This window comes from Manacus vitellinus, unplaced genomic scaffold (assembly GCF_001715985.3).
Source record: "Manacus vitellinus isolate BGI_N305 unplaced genomic scaffold, ASM171598v3 scaffold_26_pilon, whole genome shotgun sequence".
Taxonomy (NCBI): domain Eukaryota; kingdom Metazoa; phylum Chordata; class Aves; order Passeriformes; family Pipridae; genus Manacus; species Manacus vitellinus.
The window spans coordinates 8,664,179-8,678,928 of record NW_021939960.1 but is presented as its reverse complement, the minus strand read 5'-3'; the positions used below and the strand labels follow the sequence as shown (position 1 = coordinate 8,678,928).

The window sequence follows — 14,750 nt, the reverse complement described above, 5'->3', positions numbered from 1 at the left end:
GAGCCAGGAGTCCCACGTAGCCACCAGTCCCGGCACCGTCCCATTGTGCCCCGATATCTGCCCCACGGTGACTGATCGATGGCCTGACACCGGCACCTGTCACCGGGTGCCTGGGGCCCCTGATGTGTGAACAGCCAGCGCGGCGCGGCCAGGGTGACAATTTAAGGCCACATCCCACCATGGCGGCTCCAGCCCCAGGCTGGTGGGTGAGGAGCAGGAGAAGTGAGCATTCCCAGCACGGCCCCAACACTGCTGGCCCCCAAACCACACAGCCACGCAGGCAAACCCCATCGGTTCAGGGGCTATGTGGGCCCCCAGCACTGCTCATCCCCCTGCCCTGGGGTAACCAGGTCCCCCAAGGGGACCTGTTGGTGCCCATGTATCTGCATGGGGCTCCAGCCCAACACCTGATCCCCAAATCTCCACTCTGCCCTGGGCTTCGCTGCCTTTCCCTGCCCGGTCACCTCTCCTCACCCTGTCCTAAAACACCCACCCTGTGCAGCCACCCAGATGCAACCATCCCAGTAACAGGGAAGTTGCTTGCCGGTCTTACTAGAGCAGTCCCTGGGACAGCATTCCCATGTCCCACAGCTGAGCATGGGGAGCCCATTGGGTTGGAAGCGTTCCTCCCAGGGTTGGGGGTTTCACTATCCCCAGGACTCCCCACCACCATACCCCAAGTGAGCGGCCACAGAGACCCCCCAGCCCCTTTACCTGGGCCGTGGTGCAGCGGGCGGTCAGAGGGGCAGCATCTGCACTGTGACAGCGCCGGAGGGAGCAGCCTCTTCTATCCCTGGTGTAACAGAGCTGGATTAGTGCAGGCAGAGGAGGATCCTTTACAGCAGCAGGAGCCGTCCCGCTTCGCCTTTCCCAGCACCTGTTGCTGCTGGAGCCCGTTCAAAGGACACGCCACTCTCGCCTGTCCCTCGTGGGCTGGGGACACGCAGACACAGGGCAGGGGATGGGGACGGACCTTCCTCCTGCCCCAGCACAGCACCACAGGGAGGGCTGGCACTGGACACAGTGGCAGCCCAAAACCATCCCATGAGTGTGGCCTGGGCAATCTGGACAGGGTCCAGGTGGCCAAGGTCTTCCAAGGTGCTCACAGGTGGCACAAGGCAGCCACTGGCCAAACTATGGGGATGGTGGCCGCAAGCAGCTGGTGATGGTGCTGGTCCTCTGTGCTTACCTTGCCTGCAGCACAGGAGGATGTGACCTTGGCCAGGCAGGGGAAGGGACAGTGCTGCTGCTCCACATTGCCAAATCCCAGCTCCCAGTGAGCCAGCAGCGTCTGTGAACCATGGGCTAGGATCAGGCTTTGCCAGAGGAGCTGTGGTTCACATGTGGCATTGAGAGTGACACAAGTCAGGATGGAGTCATGACTGTCCCCATGTCCCAAAGGTGCTGCTGTCCCATCTGTCCCTGCCCTGGCCTCAGGCACCCACCATTGCCACCCTGATACAAGAGCAACACTTGCTCAGTGGGACACAGACAGAGGCTCCTGAGCAGACATAGTGCTCTCCTGGTCCAGCCTTCACAGCTTGGATTTGTTGCTTCACTGAGCCCAGTTCCTTTCCCAAAATCCAAGACAGGACCTGGAATGTGACGAGGACCAGCAGGGATGATGCAGGAGCAGGTGCACAGCTCCAACCCACAGTGCTGATGCAGTCATGTACACGCAGAGGTTGGGGCATCACCACACCCACAGCTCTTGGGGGCTGTGACACCCACACTGCCCATTCCCGTGGTGAACATGAGCCCCCCCACCTCAGCCTCCACAAGGCACACTGTAAGGAATAACTGTGCCTGGACAGCAGGGACTCTGCCCACCGACTGTCATCGCCAAAGTACAGTTTGGAATTGCCCTCCTCCGGCCGAGGGTTGCCAGACACCTGGTGGCCACCAGTGTCACTTCAGGCACGTACTGCCACCACCCCGCCAGCCTTCGGCTCTGCACCCTCCCGGCAAACCCCGGGTGGAAGGAGCACATCCTCACAGCCGCTCCACAGGCACAGGGCAGGAGTTATGTGCCACAGCCGTGCCCCACAGCTCCCTCGAGCTGTTGGTGCAGTGAACGCTGGGATAAAAAAACCTCTCCAAGGAGAGGAGCACCCACCTGGACACCAGCCAGCCTTCCCAGGATGCTTGCAATCTTACAAGCTCCCTGGGAGCAAGGTTGGTGGCTGGAGAGGAAAGCTAGGGACAAGTTGAGGAAGCAAAGCCCTGGGAGCAGGCACTGGTGGCCATGGAAATGGTTCTCCAAAGGTCATTGGTGACCAGGTTTGGCATTATTACAGACAAAATTCGTTTGTGGGTAGAGGGAAATAAGCTGAAATCAGACTCCTCAGCAGAAGGAAGTGTAGAATTGAAGAGTAGGAGGTGTTACACCCCAGGATTTTGGATGCCTTGGTCCAAAATCCCACACCCCAGGGAGCGGCACAATGATCTATCTCTCTGCAAACCAGTCACCACCCAGGGTTCTCAGCCTGGGCTTGGCTTTTTTTTTTTTCCTTCCCATTCAGGAATTTAAGCCAGAGCCTACATTGGCTGCAGCTGGAAAACAGCCTGTCCTGGGGATATATGGCAGTGCCTCAAGCACGCTGTTCCTTAGCGACGCCGTTGTCACAACTGCAGCAGCACACTTTAACCTTTATGCTTTCCACAGGAAGGGAGGCTCTGAGGGGCCAAAGCCGGCCTGTTCCCTGGGAAACCCTACACCCCAGCTAAATCGAGCAGCAGGGCAGGCTGAACAACATCCCCACCTGAATCCCAGCCATGCCACTGTAACACAAACCAGTCAGGCTGTCGGGCCTGGCAGGCACAGTTTAACTGCTTCCATCAGCGCCCAGGGCTTCCACAACGCGCTGCCAGTGTGCCATGACAGGTGCCATCAAGGTGACGGGGAAAGACAAGGAAAAATCCCATCAGCAGGAGAAGGGCACCCAGAGCTAGGCAGCACCTTGAGGACAGGAATGCAGCTGCTGGTGGGCAGTACCAGGGAACACCAGTGTGGGCTTGAAGCACCAGGACATACCCAAGGCAGAGGGTCCTCGCCACACTGGCAGCCAACAAGTTTTCCTAGTGGAGAGGGAAGGGAGAAGCAAAACTGTGATTTGAGAGCATCATCAAGCCTTTTCATAAAAACTTTATTCACTAGATAATCAGATCTTGCAATTCAACATAAAAGTCCAGGAAAACATTGCCTTTTAGTTACAGCTCTAGTCTGAGTTCAGCAAATTACTTCGATAAGAAATTATTTTGGGTACAGCTCAACTAGAAATTCATCAGAGGAAGATTTTGTATCCAGCTCTCCTCACCTCCCCTCCTCCCACTCCTTGCTCTCAAGGAAGGCACATAAAGGTTATGGGTTTTGAGTTCTGGAATACAAGAATGTTTTTGCAAAATCCATGCAGAGAGAATATAGATTTTACATCAGTTTCTCAACCTACCCCAACTCTAAAGCTAGGTGCTGGAACAGTACTCAGTTAAATCTTGCTCCAGTCCTGTAATTTTATTCTCCCTGACACTGGGAAAATCACCTGCCCCCCTTTCCCTGATGAAGCCTTGAGCAAACCCCATCCTCTGCAACATCCAGCTCCTCCAGGACACCCATCTCTTACACACTTTCTACACTAGAGCACTTCTTTCACCATGTCAACACCTCCCTCCTAATTAAGGGGGCAGGTCCCACCCATCGGCCTGTGGGAACGTGGTGGGTGACTCCAGCTCAGCCCAACACCCCAGATCCTTGCAGGCACAGCTGCCTGAGGTTCCTTCCACTCTTTGTAGTGCCTGGGGAATACAAGAGGCCGTGTCTGGGGGAAGATGTAATGTCTTTTATTAGACCCAAATGATACCGTTGGGGGAAAAAACTGCTAAGTTGTCAGGCACACAATGCCTTCCTCAAGGCAGGAGCAAAGGCCATATAGGGCCATCAGGGAAATCCAGCTGGTCCATCCTTAAGGGATCATTGGCTGCTCCAGCTCCATAGCCTCATTATCCTGTTTGCCTTTACATTCTTCAGCAGCTCATCATCATTCCAGCTTTCTCCTGACTCATCATAAATATTTTCTGCTCCTGCTGCCCACACACTGCTGGCTCCAGAGCTGGCACTCGAGGAAGCAGCAAGGATTCCCTGACTGCACATCTGAAGTTCAGCCATGTCCCTGGCCAGTAGATTGCAGGGAACAGCTCCACTGCAACAGAAATGAGGTTAAGGCAGAGTGGCCAGATCCACACTGATCCTAGTTTTCAAGAAGAGGATGCTGACACATCCCTCTTGCTCCAGTCAATCCTGTAAATTGTCACAGCAGCAGTGACAGGAGCTGTTCTGGCTGTCTTGTAACCCTGAGCTCAGCAACATGGGGCTACCAGCAAAGTCAGAAACATGTGGCTGAAGGCATCCTGGGTGACTGGGTCAACCCTTTCAGGTGCAGCTCTGCCACACCTGCACAAAAATCCTCAAGGGAAGGAAAAGTGTAGCTTGAGCAAAAAGGAGCCACAGCTGAGCTTACCATTTCCAAGAGGCCACACTGCTCCAGAGTCATTCATCCTTCAGTACCAACACATTTCCTCAGCCCTCTGGTTCTCCAGAGTTCCTTAGTTACTAACTGCTAAAAACCTTTAATTTTTTCAAGAACCCTTATATTTCAGCAGGGGGGGCTTTTTCTCTTTTAATCCAAGCAGAGAAGTTTGAGACTGGTGCTCTTTGAAACATTCCCATAGAGACTCCAGCTGTTCTGCCATGGCATCCCTTGAGCATCACACTTTTTAGAATTCCTGCAGAAACATAATCCCTCAGGTACAATAAATGTTCATTTTGGAATTTAGCTCTCTGAGGAATTTCTCCCTCTGTTACCTCCCCCAGTTTAGGAGTAAAACAGCAATTGCTTGATGTTCTTTGGCAAGGATGAGATGGCACCTCTAACCATCCCCTCAGCTGGAGTCTGACACCTCAAGTTTGAGCTTCTTCTCTTCTCTACCCAAAAATCTGAATAAAAGGCCACACTCTAAGAATACTTCTCCAATAATATCTGAATTCAGAGGAAATGAAAGCAAGTGTTTGCCATAACCCCCAAACAAGACAGTTTGTCCTACCTGGACACATTAATTCTAAGTTTTCCTTTTTTTCCTCTGTTCTGAACAGCACAACAGCAGCAAGCAGCCCTGCTCACATGTATACCAGCAAGATACAAAGGTAAGAAATCAGAGCACAATACCAAGGTAAGAAATAATTATTAAATTTTTAATCTAAATGCGACTTCACAACGCTGGCAGTTTTGTTCTCTGGCACATTTGAGCACTTGGGCTATATTTAACTCTGCTTGCTGCCCAGACTGGCCAGAGACACTGATGTCTCTGTAGCCAAGAGACCCGCACTGGCAGGAGCTGGGGCAGCAGCTCGCAGCAAGTCATTTGTCAGTTAAATTGTTCCCCAAATAGAAGGGATTCAGCTATAAAAGAGCAAGAAGGTTTAATGCTCTAATGTACACAGAGAATTACTTTAAAGCATGAGCAAGACTTATATTGTTCATCTAAACATCATGAGAAAGGTCTGACCCGCACTGCGCTGGCTTGCAGGAGCCTCACATTATTTAACACAGTTCAAGCTTAATACAGATTAAAAGGCTAAAAACCAGACACTTGAAAACAACACTTAGTGTACAAAGACAAGGCAGCTCTGCCAGATGCACACATCTGTACAGTCAGCCTTTACCAAAAACTCTTCTGCAGGAAAGGGCCTCAGCCCACTAGCCAGAGACAGCGTCATATTAGGAAACTTTATTTAGTTAGGTGGGATGCCATGGGCTCAGGTGGAGTTAAACTATTCAGTACAAAGGAACCAAGGGTAGGAGTTCAGGCAGAGTCACGGAAAAACAACTGTTCCCTCTCTCCTATCAAGAGAGTAGAGAGGGATGGGATCTCCCTCCTAATATCATGTGGGTGCTCATCAGCACCGGAATCTATCTGAGAAGTTGGGAGACTTTGGCAAAGTCAGTAACTGATCACTGGGCTTCACTTCTACGCTGCGGTATTTGCGTATTGGGTTTGCCTTGTGAACCTGTAAAAAAATAAATATAATCAAGGACACAATGAAGCAAATGGTTGCAGCTATGATGAAGTTAAAACTTGCAGGTGAGCCATGGGTGGGATGAAGGCAGGTGTCTGAGACCAACACACTGCCCCAGGCACTGGGAACATGCACAGCACATGTTGGGGTTGTGGGTTTTACAAAGATCATTCTGCTCTGATAGCTACACATGTACAGCTCCAAAACTCAGCCACTCAGCAGAGCTGCCTTCTTTATTTGGGTCATTTTGCAGGTTTTGGTTTTTGTTTTTAAAGCAGTTTTAAAGTTAATGAGGAATTAGTTTGCAACAGGGAACCTCGAAAAGACAATCTTAATGCAGCTCAGCAGTGACATGAGCTCCTTGAGGATATTCCCACATTCCTTCGGGTTGCTTTACAGCCCTTGCTCAGAAACAGCTCACTTACCATTTCTTGCCTTAGCTTAGCAACTTCTTCCTTTTCACGCTCCTCTTGTTCCTGCCTGATCTGCTCCTGATACCTCTCCCTTACAGCTTCTGCGTCTGCCAATCGCTTTTCAAATTCTTGCCGTTCCTTTGCCCTTCTTTCCGTTGCCAGCTCAAAGCTTTCAGGAACTACAGAACCAGAAAGGCTCTCTAAGTTAGAAACAGAGGAGACAACATAGGTTCAAAGACAGTCAGGTAAAGCAGAGAGGTACTAGTGTCAGCGGAAGCCTCCCTTTGGAGAGCTTCCCCTTGGCAAGGGTGGTTAGGAGATACCTCCAGGCTTCAGGAAAAGAGAAAACCTTGCTCCCAGACGTGAGCAGTGTTAATGCAGACGTCACCCCGCCACGGGTGTTCTCATGGGAGGGAGCAAGCACACAATTGTTAGTACAAACAAGTTTTTGGTTGGTTTTATGCTCTACAAAGCTCAGTCTACCCAAGCAGTAGATGCCTTCATCTCATTAGAAATGGGAGGAAAAGAGTGACAGCTCTGCAGAAATGCCAGCTGTCTCTGCAGGGAGCTCCTCACATTCTCTGTACCCTTATCCTGAGCTGGCAGACATCAATCATCTGCCAATTGCAGCAGAGCTGCTAAATACAGCTGCCATGCTGGAGCAGGATGGGGGGGAGAGGAAACCCGCCCGCTCCCAGGGGACACAAGCTGTTAGGCAATTAGTTGATTAAATGCAAGGCACTATTGGCTGTGCTGATGAAGAAGAGGCAACAGCCAGAAAAAACACCACTTAATTGCATCAGTCCTGAGCTACCCGCCAAGCCCGTGTAGCAAGTACTTGTAACTCCACCTGATAGTAGTTTGTGTTCCTTTTTGGGCACAAAAGGCTCCTGGTACACCACTGTGTTGGGACGAGCTTTAAAACATGCTGCCTCTTTCTGCCTTTTCAAGTCTTCTTCGAGCTGCAGGAGAAGAAAGCACATCAATGTCAGGCATAAAGAGAGCATCACCCCCGACACAGACTCCAGCACTCCCAACAACTGAAAGAGCTAGGTTGACTTAGTCAAATCATTTCCATAGAAAATCATATTAAAGCCAGAAAGATGTGTCACTTGTTGCCTGATAGTTACTTTGCCAAAAATAGCTTGAAGAAAGTTTCAGGTGTCCACTGCAGACTTCACACGAGAAAAGCAGTATATTATTTATGTGTCAATAAATCCCCAAGCAGAGAGATGGTCAGCAAAGGGATCCAGCTGCACAGAGTTGCTGCTTAGAAATCACCCCACGGCTGTTCATGCAGCTGTGGTAAATCTAGTGATTTACCATAAAGTGAGAAAAATAAATAACCCCAATCCACCAATCTTTAATCCACAGCTCAACTCTCGTGACAAGGACAGAATAATTCATTGCTCAAACTCAGCTCCTGATTCAACTCAAGCAGGACACTTTTCAGAGTTGACTACAACTCCATCAGCTGCTTTAAGTCCAGTCTTTTCCATTATACTTTTTATCCTACCTGATGTTTCCAGCTCTCGAGCTTGGCAGCTCCCCGTTCATCCACCTGCAGATGGAATGGTTCAGGCTGGGTTGGGGCTTTGACCTTTTTTTCTGGCAGTTTAACTTGGTCAAAGTAAGGCAGAGGCTGCGCTTTGAACTTCGGCACCTGAAACAAACAACTTGAAATATTTCTTGTCCTTTCCTTGGATGTTTAACAGGCAACAGCAAGATCCTGCCACACTCCTTTTACTGAAGGAGTGGAATCCAAGGCAGCTTCACTTCTTACCTCTTCCTTCTGAAATTCTTCTATTTTTTTCTCTTTTTGTATTTGCCGCTCTTTGTCCCGGGCATCAAAAGAGAAGGGGCAAACTTCCACGTGCCTCTGCTCTGGCATTTTGGGTTTGAAGGGCACTCCGTAATGTGGCATAGGGTTAGCTTTGATCACAGGCACCACCTCCTTTTCCTAAAGGGATATTAGTGTTAGGATCCGATTTTTTATTTTTGTAGAGACCACAACTCCTGCCAAACAAAGCCATGAAGAGCTCTGAATGAGCTCCTTTAATAAGGGGAACAGCAGGGTCAAGCAAACACTGGACACTGCAAAAATTAGCAATCCAAGAAGTGCCTACTTACTGGCATCCTGACCCACAGGCCAGTTCTTCCTCTTTCTAAACCACTCTCATTTCTAGTACTCATCCAAATTAGACTTTAATGTCCTCTTCACAAGAGGGAAAGGAAAAAGCACATGATGCATTCAGAATCCTGCTCCCTGCCTCGGGGAGAAGGGTCATGGGCAATATCTGCCCTCCATGACAGAATAGGGAAGGGCAATGTCCTGAGAAATTTAAGCAGTTCACTTTCCTCCTTCATAGCAGCAACACTTCAGAAACCCCCATCAGTGCTCTTGTGTTTAAATTTCACTTCATATGAGAATTCAGTTTCTGTAAAATGAGTAGCAGTAACTCAAAATTGCTTTGAGAGAATGGCACAGACAAAGGTGACCAGTGGAGGAACTGCTCACAGGAGGGCAGAGGCTCCCCAGCCCAGAGCATCCTACCCACAACCAGAAGCACTGTGGTGGGACCTGGGCCTGGCTCCAGCCTAGTCACAATCGTTACCTTTTCTTCCTCTCTGCCAGACACACGGGTTCTGCTTTTCAAGGCGAAGGCTGGAGACCTGGGGACTGTACAAGGAAGTTCTTTCTTCTCCGGAACACCCTGTTCAGAAGAGCCAGTAAGGAGTTACCCAAGGCCGAGTGCCAGGAAAACATAACACAGAGCACAGGACGTACCTGTTGCAGTTCTTACCTAATGGCAGCCAGTGTTTACTGGAGATTATCAAAATACATAATGCAACACAGGTACAGGCATTCTGAAACTGATTGCCACCTCAGTCCTAATTCCCAGGTCTGGGTATTACCAAACTTCTTACCACAACATCCTCCAGGATTTTTGTGGGACACGGCCTGGAATGGAATTCGAAGCGCTCTTCCTCCTGCCGCTTCTTACTCTCACGCTCCTGAATCCTTTTTTCTGTTTCCAACTCGAAGCCGATGGGTTGTGTGACATTCCTCACACGGGGCTTCTTGGGCAGGAGTGGCCCACCCTCAAAGATTTTGTAATTGAGTTCTCGTGCTTTGAATTTGTACCTACACAGCAGAGATGGAGGCAGTCACCTATACATTGTACATTGCTGTGCAGCTCTAGTTAGCAACTCTTCCTTTGGTTTTGAAACAGCAAGATTAATAAGGAAAACATGAATTGCTTTCCTAAAAATACAAACCTTTGGCCACCAGGAGAGTTTTGAAGCGCATGCAGGGTGTATACTGCTATACTGGGTTTGCTTTACTCATCATAAGCTGTACTGAACTCAAGATCAGCTCTCCTAAGAGCACTTTCTTCAAAATGAATTGGCTACTTTTCACTTCCCTACAATCAGAGCCATGGAATCATGCATGAGCTAAAGGAATATCAATGGTTTTATGCTACTCATTCTTTTACACAAAGGGTATTCCTGAGAAGTGATATTTTGGTATCTGAAAGATATTCCCAGTGTGGTACATTCCTCCCTTGGAGGACTAGAGTAAACATTTACTTACTGTTGAATTCTCTCTAATTCCTCTGCTTCTAACTCTGCTGCAGTTTTGCAGGTGACAGGTCTCGAGCGCTGCTTTGTTTGGAGCACTGGTGTTTTGGCACAGGTGAGCTGAGGCTTCACAGACTTTCCTGAAACTTGGCCTGTAAATTCAAGTCAGAGACCAGCAGTTAATGGCAAGGCCTACAACAGACACAGACTGCTTGCTCAGAGCAGTCAAAGCATCTCTGTTGTTCTACCACCATCTCTGTGGACACAGGCAGGACCACTCACCTTCTTCCTCAGGTTTCCTGCTCCTCAAATGGTAACGAGAGGGTGTGCGTTTTTGGAATGCTTCTACCTGCTCAGCAAAGGACACGTACTCTGATGTGGTTTCAAGTTTTCTTTTGTTTCCCTGGGACAGGTTGAAAGGTTTGGGGACAGTGGGTCCCTTTGGCATTCGCATCTGGAGAAAGAAAACAGTCAGTATGGCCATGGCCAAGAGGCTTCGACAACATTTCCTTCCCCTCACTGAAAAGAAGGTAACACTTTAACATTAAGCATAAATGTTAATACTCTGAACACACACAAGTCATATTGGGAAACTGTTCAAAGCAGAAGATTAAAGCATGAAGTGGAATGACTGGAAGATCTGACATTAAAGAGCTCCTTTTTCCACAAGATTTCTTTGGAGTCTTGTGGCAACGAGACACACGGCAAGTTCTCAATTAGGTTTGCACAACACCTGCCCCTCCTGAGGTAACCCCTCTGTGGGTCACCAGCATGGGTGTTGCACAAGCAGCAAGGAGGTGATGTCAAGAATCAGTCAGCCAAGTGCTGACAACACTCTGGCTCTCACCGGAGAAGGGGGATGCTTCCTGAGTACTGCTGCAAAATCCAGCTCCTTGTACTCATTCTCAGGATGGCTTCCCACGTTCTGTTTAATCCTATTCTCTGTGTAGAAGTGGAAATCAATTGGCTTTGTTACTTGACCAACTGGTCTCTTCATGGGTTGTCCTAAAGAAAAAGAACACTTAAGAATTGGAAGCCTTTTGGAGTGGGGCGGGGGTGTAGGATTTGTGGGGATAAAAAAAAAAAGCATTTAATATCTAATAACTAGACAAATTTTTAGAAAACTCATCTTTAACCCTTCAAAACATGACAAAACCCAAACACTTTTTTCCAGGCAGTTTAGAGGCTGATCTACATTAAAAGCCTCCTAATATTTATCACAAAGTCTGGAATGTTTGTTTCCAGAGGTACTTGCACAGCTCTGTGCAGCACTCTCCAGCTGAGCCCAGTACAGCTTCAATCTGCAATCCAGGCAGAGCCCACCTGCTCCAGCAATAGCTGCTTTCAGAGACTCCTCGTTCTTCTTCCGCAGCTCCATAACCTCCTGCTGCAACTGCTGCATCTTTTCAAGTTCCTGCTCCTCTGTACTCTTCAGCTTGCTAGAAGGTTTGGTCCTCCTGCAGAAGCACATTAAAGACTGAGATATTCCTTCCTGCTTCCCTGGTTATTAGCATGTTAGTGCAAGGAACATCTGTAACAAATGCGGATAGAGCCTTCCCAAATCTTCGTTTGCGAAGCCTAGCCATGAAAATGAATGCAAGGAACATGCTTATTTCTGACCTCACTGCAGGAGCATTCCTTGTTATAAAATCATACTCTTCAGAAGATCTGCTTGGATTTTGTTTGCTCAAGAAATCTCACAGCTAGCTGCTATTCTGCAGAGCCATTTGCTGTGGGCATGCTCAATCCACCAGCAAGAACAACTTGTTCCTCAAAAGAAAAGCAAAAGCTTTCCAGTGCACAGGTTCAGCTGGTGAAGTACATTTCATCCTAATATTGTTGCCTTAACCTAGTGTTTACTAAATGTGATACCATCACATGCTAAGTTGAAGCTGGAAACACTCAGCCAGGACTGTCACCTAAATCAACCGTGATTAGCAGACAAGTCACAAGAAAGCCACGTACTTCAACATTGTTGGCGTGGAGGGCATGAGTGGTTTGCTTTTCTCTCTCTCTGGGGACAGGTCAGGATCCTGTGAGGGCTCTGCCTTTGTGGATTCTTCCGTCTCCTTTCTGCTGCCAGAACTAAGAAAACGACTTGTTAGAGCAAACCACTCCAATTAACTGTGTTCTAAATGAAAGATCACCTGCAGTTCTCACCACCATGTATAACATCCCAACACCTGGCGAGGTCTAAGGTATGCCAGGCTGGCCTTACCTCACCATAGGCCCAGGCAGACTGTCCAGTTTTCCCTGGTATCTAAGGTTGCAGAAGGGAAGATGAATTGCTGAGTTTTTGGAACTTTTCTAGAGGAAGGAGTACTGTACTGTGGTACAGCAGCATTTCAAAGATCACACTTCAATTTCCTGACCTCAAGCTTATCACCATATGATACCTTAGTGGTTAAGCTAATTTGAGAAATATTTGAGCTGTGACTCTTTCATAACTTATGACTAACTGCCTGATGACTTCCTGATGGATAAGTTAAGACAAATTTAAAACTAACTGACTGACACTGAGTAAGGAGTAAGAAGCTGAAGAAACCCACGCTCATTTCATTCACATCTCTACTTCCAAACAGAGCAATTCCTTCAGCTCTTGCAGCCATTTCTTGTTTATGAAACCAGTATCAGGAATCAGTTCCAGTCATCACCCCCTAACCTTTGTGTGAGAACCCTCTCAGCCAACTGGAAATCCTTTCCAAAGGAACAGTTGTTACCCCCTTCCCAGCCTCAAACAGAAGAACTTTGATGGCGTACATTCTCATTTTCTTCAGAGGTGGAACCTCTTCCTTATTATCCAGGGCATTAGCAATTCTCTCTGCTTTGATTCTCCCCGGCTGCTTGCGCTGATGGGTTTTTCTTGGCTTTGCAGCTGGTCTCTTGCTCGTTCTAGAGTAGAACAGAAAACAGGGGTCAGCTTTCCCACAGATCTGAGGAGACACACGACCTGGATAACACTTTTTATGTCAGTGCACCACCTAATTCCACCATTCCCACCATGCAAATTGCATTTAAAACAACAATCCAAATGCAGCACGATTTATTAAAGTTTAGCAATCCATAAACTTAGTATTCTTCGGTATATGCAAGCATACAGAGCCCCTTGCATTCATATGAAGAACGAGTTCTGCCCAAGTCAGACAGATATAAACAAAGAAACTTTATAAGCCACCTCAGTTTCAGATGTCCTCACATTCCAGAAGCTCCTGGTGCTACCAAGTCTCATTTGACAAGTATGTGAGACACTGCATTACATTTCCACCCTAGAGACTGTCCCTCCAGCTTAGCCAGCAGATCAGCTGTCCCAGTACACAATCTCCATGCTGGAGAACTCCAGCCCCACAGGATGACCCAAGAACAGCTAGAACTGCAGATCCTGAGAACAGAGACCTAGTTAGTTACACCATTATCAATCATTTTGCAAACTGAACACAAGAATTTCACCTCTGAGGGGCCTCTGCAGGGGCAGCAGCTCTCCAGGTCTCCAGGGACCCAATGATGTTCTGAGAGACCGCGTGGGTCTGTGCACCCTCTTCTTCACCATTGCTTTCACCTGAGAAGGGGGACAAGTGTCAGCTCATCCATATACACATATAAAGAACATCTCAAATTAAAACCATGTGAGACCTTGCAGACAACAGTTTATGAAGATGGTCCCAGAAAAGCCAGACAGAGGCCTTTCCATTTTGCCAGTGAAAAGCAGGTAAAATTAAATTCCCTGCCCCCCATACTATGCCAACTTACTCATTGCTACTCCTTGTGATGTGAAGGCAGAGAGAACATCAGGCTTTGTATAAGCAGGGCTGTTCTGTGAGACCTTCGCCACATTTTCTGCAGGAGGGATATTCTCCATATTGGCTTTTTGGTCTGTCAGGAGAAAAAGATATTCACTATACATAGTATGTTAGGAATTTTTAACAATACATCAGAATATCATTATGAGGTTAACGAAGTCACCTGTCAAGTTACAGACATTAAAGTTTAAATTAAAAAAAACACAAAACAACAAAAAAACCCCCATGCATAATGGATGATGCAGCTAAAAACATGAATAACCAATTGGCACAGAAGCCACACCCAAACCAAGGATAACACCGAGGCCTCATCCAATGAGAAAACAAATCAAGGAGTTGGAAACAACTTACCAAACCAGGAGTCTGCGTTGTGTACATCAGCATCATCCTCACCCAGAGTTGCAAAGTTGATGCAGGTGTTTGGGACGTCAAAGGAATAGCGGGATTCTGATCTAGCCATCTTTGCTGTCACACTGTCCCCACGAGTCCTCTGCCTGCACCACTACAGTTCTTTAGACAACAACAGGGTGTCAGTGGAATCATCCCCCATCTCTCTTCCTCCTCAAGGTTTCTAGGGAAAGGCACTGGGACAGCCTTTGGTACAACCCCCTTTCTTGCACTTCACACCTTTGGGCAGAATGCCTCTTGAGCAATGCAGGGGTTTATTCTACTGCTGATTGGTAAAGCTAAGGAGACCTCACCATTGTTGACATTTGCAGGTTCAAAACTATCAGGAAGATCAAGTTTTGAGGGTTTTCTTTGTACCTGTAGGTGCTAGAACTGTATTTTTAAGACAAAGTAAAGTACAAGTCTTTTCCAGAGAGCAACTGATTTGCACTTCCTTTCCTCACCACTGCACAAAGAAGAGTTCTTACCCTTACAGGATTT

General features: G+C 47.9%; 2 protein-coding genes across 5 annotated transcripts in view; both read right to left on the bottom strand.

Annotated features, from left to right (window-relative positions):
- The window catches only part of MYLK2 (myosin light chain kinase 2), a 9,072-nt gene extending 7,232 nt beyond the window's left edge, over positions 1–1,840 (bottom strand). The window contains exon 1 of the mRNA XM_018073772.2: positions 1,831–1,840. Coding sequence (XP_017929261.2) covers positions 1,831–1,840 — 10 coding nt within the window. The remainder of the gene's footprint in view (positions 1–1,830) is intronic.
- A 3,926-nt stretch (positions 1,841–5,766) lies between these two features.
- TPX2 (TPX2 microtubule nucleation factor) lies at positions 5,767–14,394 on the bottom strand. 4 transcript variants are annotated; one of them, XM_029960358.1, is made up of 17 exons: positions 14,214–14,394; positions 13,813–13,935; positions 13,513–13,621; positions 12,826–12,957; positions 12,284–12,331; positions 12,031–12,150; positions 11,389–11,522; positions 10,913–11,070; positions 10,348–10,519; positions 10,079–10,217; positions 9,412–9,628; positions 9,099–9,197; positions 8,267–8,443; positions 8,000–8,146; positions 7,334–7,445; positions 6,496–6,683; positions 5,767–6,061 (listed from the first exon to the last, which is right to left on the bottom strand). In XM_029960358.1, the coding sequence occupies exons 1-17, from the start codon at positions 14,320–14,322 to the stop codon at positions 5,951–5,953; spliced, it is 2,295 nt and encodes a 764-aa protein (XP_029816218.1). In that variant the 5' UTR covers positions 14,323–14,394; the 3' UTR covers positions 5,767–5,950. The 4 variants fall into 4 exon arrangements, with proteins under 4 accessions (XP_029816218.1, XP_029816219.1, XP_029816220.1 ...); XM_029960359.1 differs by having other exon boundaries at positions 6,496–6,662; XM_029960360.1 differs by lacking the exon at positions 12,284–12,331 and having other exon boundaries at positions 14,214–14,393.
- Between the last annotated feature and the right edge of the window lie 356 nt (positions 14,395–14,750).